We start from the raw sequence: 6000 nt of genomic DNA on the forward strand, positions 1-6000 counted from the left end.
TGCTCTGCCATTTTGGGAGTTAAATCACTTTTGATTCTGTTCATGCAGCCCTAGCCACACCTCCCCTGGCTGTGATTGATCATTTTTAATTACACACAGGAGGCTCCTGCCTGCTCTAGCAGACTTTTAACATAGCTGGAGATGAATTTTAAATTAAACAGGCTAATTTTTAGGAAGGCTTTGTAATTCACGAGCAGGTTGGTGTGACTAGGGCTTTATAAACAAAGTCATTTAAAGGGACACTATATGCACCACAACAACTTTAACAAGCTTGTGACCAAGGCCATTTGCCATGTATTCTTTGTACCACAATTTCACCCTGTGCACCCATACACATTATAGATCACTTTTAAAAGAAGAAATAGGGTTTTCTTTTGATACCATATTTGTAAACATAATACAATATTAAATTAAACTATAATAAAAAACAAAAAAACAACGGTTTCCCAATCAGTTTTACATTCCATAATATCTACACAAGTGCAGCTAAAGAAAACGAACTCGCGGGTGGCTCCCTTCCTATGGAATACCCTAGTCTTCAATCGTTTAAGAAGTGCCTTCAAACCCATCTCTTTATGAAAGCTTATGGCCTCCCAGACTAACCTCTACCTTACATACCTGTCTCTTGCTCTTTCCTAAAGGGACTGCTTCACTCCCCCCTTATTTGATTGATATTTCCTGTCCTAATGTGTTTTATACCCCACCTCCTATAGACTGTAAACTCGTTTGAGCAGGGTCCTCTTCAACATATTGTTCCTGTACGTTTTCTTGTAATTGTCCTATTTATAATTAAATCCCACCTATCATAATATTGTAAAGCGCTACGGAATCTGTTGGAGCTATATAAATGGAAATAATAAATATTCGACACAACGTGTATGCTTCTCCACTAATGTAGCCCCAAATCCTGTCTGTAATCCAGATTATGTTAAATATATATTTAATAGAGCATTTAAAAAAAAAAAAATAATAAAAATTATTAAAACAAGCGAATATGAAAAAAAAATAAAAAAAAAAGTCCTTTTTTTCTTTAGATGCCTGGGTTTATCAAATCCAGTAACAGAGCTTGAGATAATGTAAAATATTTCTTCCATGTAAATTGCTAAGTGTAGCATGTGTAGAATGAAAAAGCAATGTAATTTATTTGAATTTGCTCATCAGATAGTTACGGCTTCATATAGCCCTAGGAGCAGCTGACACTACTACTGCACCTAGTCCAGCACAAAGACTGGTATAATCTAATGAATACATCGCCAAAAAATAAAATCGAAATGATCAATTTTCCTTAACCCCTTAAGGACACATGACATGTGTGACATGTCATAATTCCCTTTTATTCCAGAAGTTTGGTCCTTAAGGGGTTAAAGGACCACTATAGGCACCCAGAGCACTTCAGCTCAACGAATTGGTCTGGGTTAATCCAGCCTCTAGTGTGATTTTCACAGTGAGAAAACGCCAGCGTCCATAGAAAAGCATTGAGAATGCTTTCCTATGGACTGACTGAATGCGCACGCGGCTCTTGCCCCGCATGCGCATTCAGCTGATGACATCCAAAGGAGGAGGAGAGTCTCCAGCGCCGAGGGAGCCCAGCGCTGGAGAAAGGCGAGTGTTTAACCCGTTTCCCCCCCCCCAGCCCGGCGGGAGGGGGGCCATGAGGGTGGGGGGAACCCATTAAAACTATAGTGCCAGGAAAACGAGGACCACTATAGTGGTCCTTTAAACAGAAATAATGTATTTTAAAATATGCCTGAATATTAAAAGTAAAACACATACAAAATAAATAAAAAAAAAACAAAATCCAAACTAAAAGTTAGTAGGGACTGCTTTGCCTAAGTATTTTTCCTACGCTTTACCAAAAAAAAACCCAAAAAACAGAGCTTGTCAAGCCAGAGTTGTCACTTGCATGGACGCGATTACAACTAGGACATAAGATACCAGCAGTTGAAGGATCGACCAGGAGCTGAAGAGGACCCACATTTAGAGCAAGGCCATGAAGGGCAGGTTCAGTTGAGTATAACCCACCTTCCTCTGCCACTACACTGCTAGAGGAGCAGTCACTGTTTGGGATCTTTGAAAATTATGCAAAAACACTAGATGGTGACAGAGACCCTTTATAGGGTGACTGCAATTTCTGTGTAAAGTAAACAATTGAATAAAACATCGGGGGGGGAGGGGGGAAAGATAGAACTTAATGTTAATGTTATGTTAATATGTTCTAATGCAATGTTCCATTTTCTTTTAAAGTAAAGACTTGGCATATTGCATTACAACCCAGATCAGTACTGGCAGAACCATAGCACATATTGCAAGTTAGGAGAAGTAGAAATAATTCATATTATCATCATCTGTGTTCTGCCACATACAATCATTGTTATAAGCTCTAAGATGGAGGGACCGAATTGCAGGATAAAGAGGTGCTGATTTCTGCTTTTAAATTGTTCCCACCTCACAAATACATATTAAAGGAACAATAAAAATATAATTATTTTCTAATTAGATGTATTACTTTTTAACCCCTTAAGGACCAAACTTCTGGAAGAAGAGGGAATCATGACATGTCACACATGTCATGTGTCCTTAAGGGGTGAAAGGACAAAAACTGAAAGTCTCTCTGGTCTTCCCTGCTTCTGTGCAGTGAATGAAGCAGGGAAGATCATGGAGACGGTTTTCAAACACTGTCAAACCAAAATTGCATGCATATGGCAAAAGGAAATTGTTGTGTTTTAATTTATTTTTAAATGCAGCATATGTAAAAAAATATAAATGTAAAAAAAAAAAAAAAAAGAGAAAAACTCATCCCTACCTTTAGTATATAATGTATCCGGTAATAAACTGAAAGGTACGGGATGAGTTTCTCTTTTTTTTTTTTTTTTTTACATATAATGCATTTTAAAAACAAACAATTTCCTTTCAAAGTTTGATTAAAACTATTATATTAAATTAGTTTTGAGGTGACAATTCTCCTTAAAGTTTGAATTTATGCCCCCCACTTTGTTTTTTAATAATTAAAATGGTTATTTAACTGACCTTTATACAACGCCAGAACCACTCACTGCAGCCCAATCTTCCTACTGTTAAGTCATCAACCCTGATGACTATTTTTTTTACAATTAGATGCTTCTCTTAGAGGAAGAAGCACGTTAAACACACAGCTCGAATGGGTAACTTGGAAGTTTTCACCCCAATGTGGCTATTTTGGCCTAAAAGGTGTAATTCTCACTTAATAGTTTAGTGAATAGATTTATGTGTGCTAAAAATTACATTGTTTATTTATGCATTTTACCCCGCAAAGGTCCAATATTCTTTAGCGGGGTTACTTCAAGCACCATAAATCTCTTCAGTGATTTAAAGTGGTTATGGTGTCTGTATGTGCAGCATATCGCTAAGAAAATGCTATACATACTGAGTTTAACCCCTTGGCTGCCGGGGGTATGGCCACCTCTAACAGCATTATTAGCCAGCCCGGACCCGAACCAGCATTCTGGGCTGGCTAATGTCAATTAAGGGCATATTTCTATGCACAGAATGTCATTCACAGGAGAGGTCAGCTGACTCTCTCAAGCAATGAATGGCAACGGGCCAATATCTGACATAGATCAAGGCTCACCATACAGCAGTGGCTAATGTAAAAGTGCAAACCCTTGCAAAACTGTGACTGGGCCACAGCATTTTGTGTTATTTAAAAAGTAAAGCCATGAAGAACATAACACTGGGCAAACTTTAAAGAAACACTCCAAGCACCATATTCACTACAACCTGCTTTAGTTATGGTGCCGGGCGTCCTCTGGCACTCTCACATTATAAGTAACCAAACCATTTTAGAATGGGTTGACAACCAATATGCAGTCTGTAAGGCGCCCGCCAATGCCTCTTCTGCCCCACAAGGCGATTGCCAAGCTAAGCCCAATGGCGTATGGATGCATTCACTGGCGCTTTGGCTGATGCTCTCTACCAAAGAGACTGTCCATACTATGCTCAATAGGTGCTGGCAGTAAGCACCCAGTGGACTCCAGCTAAGTTGTCAAACCAATTTTAGACAGTCTAACCGTACACAGTGAGGGTGTCAGAGCATTACTGGCATTTTAACAATTAAGGCAGGCTGTAGTGATTATGGTGCTTACAGTGTTCCTTTGCTACTAAAAATAAATATTGGATTTGTTGTTTGAGTAGGGTAATCCTTTCTGTCCTTGTGCTTTTTGGCAGTGCCCTGGAAGTCACGAACAGTAGAAGGTTTGACTCTGAGGACATCTTTGTCAGGTGCATAACTGCCTCAACTAAATGACAGAGCCTTAAAGGGATTCTATAGTGCCAGGAAAACAAACTCGTTTTCCTGGCACTATAGGTTTCCCCTCTGTCAAGGCCCCCTCTACAACACTGAAGGGGGTTAATAACCCTTTCAGTCACTTACCTGGGTCCAGCGCCGATGTCCCTGGACGCTTTCTCAGCTCTACCCACGCTCCTCCCCCATCGACGGGGGAGACCTAACACGCATGTGCGGTAATGGCCGCGCTCGCATTAGGATCTCCCCATAGGAGAGCGTTATTCAATGCTTTCCTATGGGGAAAACCTGACGCTAGAGATACTCATGCAGAGCCCGAGGACGTCCAGCGGCAGATAACGGACCAAAAGTGAGTTTCAATACGGAAGTCCCTCTAGTGGCTGTCTGGTAGACAGCTACTAGAGGAGGAGTTAACTCTCAGAGGCAATTATTGCAGCTTATAAAAACTGCAATAATTACCACTGCAGGGTTAAGGGTGATGGGAGTTTGCACCCAGAGCACTTCAATGAGCTGAAGTGGTCTGGGTGTCTACAGTGTCCCCATAAACTGCGCCAGGACAAAGCAAGAATCCCATGAAATTCTACCTTGCTGGGGGACTTAATTAATTACTACAATTGTATTCATTCAATAATACATACACTCATGTATTATTAGGTATATCAACATGTACTGACAGCAGCTTACAATACACCCATACAATACTGTATAGCATGGGTCCTCAAACTCCGTCCCCCCAGATGTTGCTGAACTACAACTCACATGATTCTTTGAATTACATAGATAGCCAGAGAATCATGGGAGTTGTAGTTCAGCAACATCTGCGGGGCCAGATTTTGAGGACCCATGCTCTATAGGCAACCTTTGGCACTCCAGATGTTCTGGACTACATCTCCCGTGATGCTTTGCCTGCATTATGGCTGTAAGATCATTATGGGATATGTAGTTCATAATATCTGGATTGCCAGAGGTTGTGGCCTATTCTAACCAGCAAACAGATAACTAGATAACAGCACACAGTAACCTATAGGTTTGATTTTCCTGGTGCAGTGATGCCCACTCTCTGACATGCACTGTATCTGGGACTATGGCACTTGTAATGCCCAGTAAAACCTCAGCCTGGCTGCGCTTGATGGCAGCCGTAAAGTACTACCACTGCCGTGCCGAGAGGTAGCTGCCAGTGCTCCTGGACTAGTCCCCTTTTCCAGAAGCTGCGGCCCTACTTACCAGCAGCACCGCGTCCATTTTACTCAGTCCTGCAGACGTGGAGCAATACACGCATAGGTTAGCTGACCTGTCAGTCTACATCAACAGATCCCGCCCTCCTTAGTTCTGATTGGCTCACTGTCCGCCGAAGGACGTTCTACCGCGTTTTGATTGGCTGCAGCCCGGCCGAGGCTACAGCGAAGCGCTCTCGTCGCTTAGGTCCGGGCGGAAGCTACAAATCATTGGACCCGTCAGTTCCCATTGCGCTTCCTATTGGTTAGCTTAGCAAGGCATGCCCGAGACGCCATTCATACTCGCCCGGTGATAGGGCATTTGACGTGACGTCATCAGCGCGACCTTTGTAGGTTGGCTTAAAAGGAAAAAAAAAAAAAAAGCGGCGGGGAGGCCTAAAACGTAATCTGCAATTGGCCAGATGGTTGCCATGGTGATTGCAGACGGCTTAAGACGTGGCTTCCGTCGCGTTGTTCCATTTTGAAGGGATAGGCAGCGGGCAGGGT

At 41.9% G+C, this 6000-nt stretch overlaps 1 protein-coding gene across 2 annotated transcripts in view; it reads right to left on the reverse strand.

The window, feature by feature from the left end:
* Window positions 1-5577, reverse strand: part of COPZ1 (COPI coat complex subunit zeta 1) — a 278926-nt gene extending 273349 nt beyond the window's left edge. For both annotated transcript variants that reach the window (XR_010084106.1, XM_063428429.1), the window contains exon 1: window positions 5504-5577. Coding sequence is in view for 1 of the 2 variants with exons in the window: in XM_063428429.1 (XP_063284499.1) it covers window positions 5504-5521 (18 nt within the window). In the remaining variant the exon portion in view is untranslated. The remainder of the gene's footprint in view (window positions 1-5503) is intronic.
* Between the last annotated feature and the right edge of the window lie 423 nt (window positions 5578-6000).

The sequence above is a fragment of the Pelobates fuscus genome, chromosome 1 (genome assembly GCF_036172605.1).
Source record: "Pelobates fuscus isolate aPelFus1 chromosome 1, aPelFus1.pri, whole genome shotgun sequence".
Lineage (NCBI taxonomy): Eukaryota > Metazoa > Chordata > Amphibia > Anura > Pelobatidae > Pelobates > Pelobates fuscus.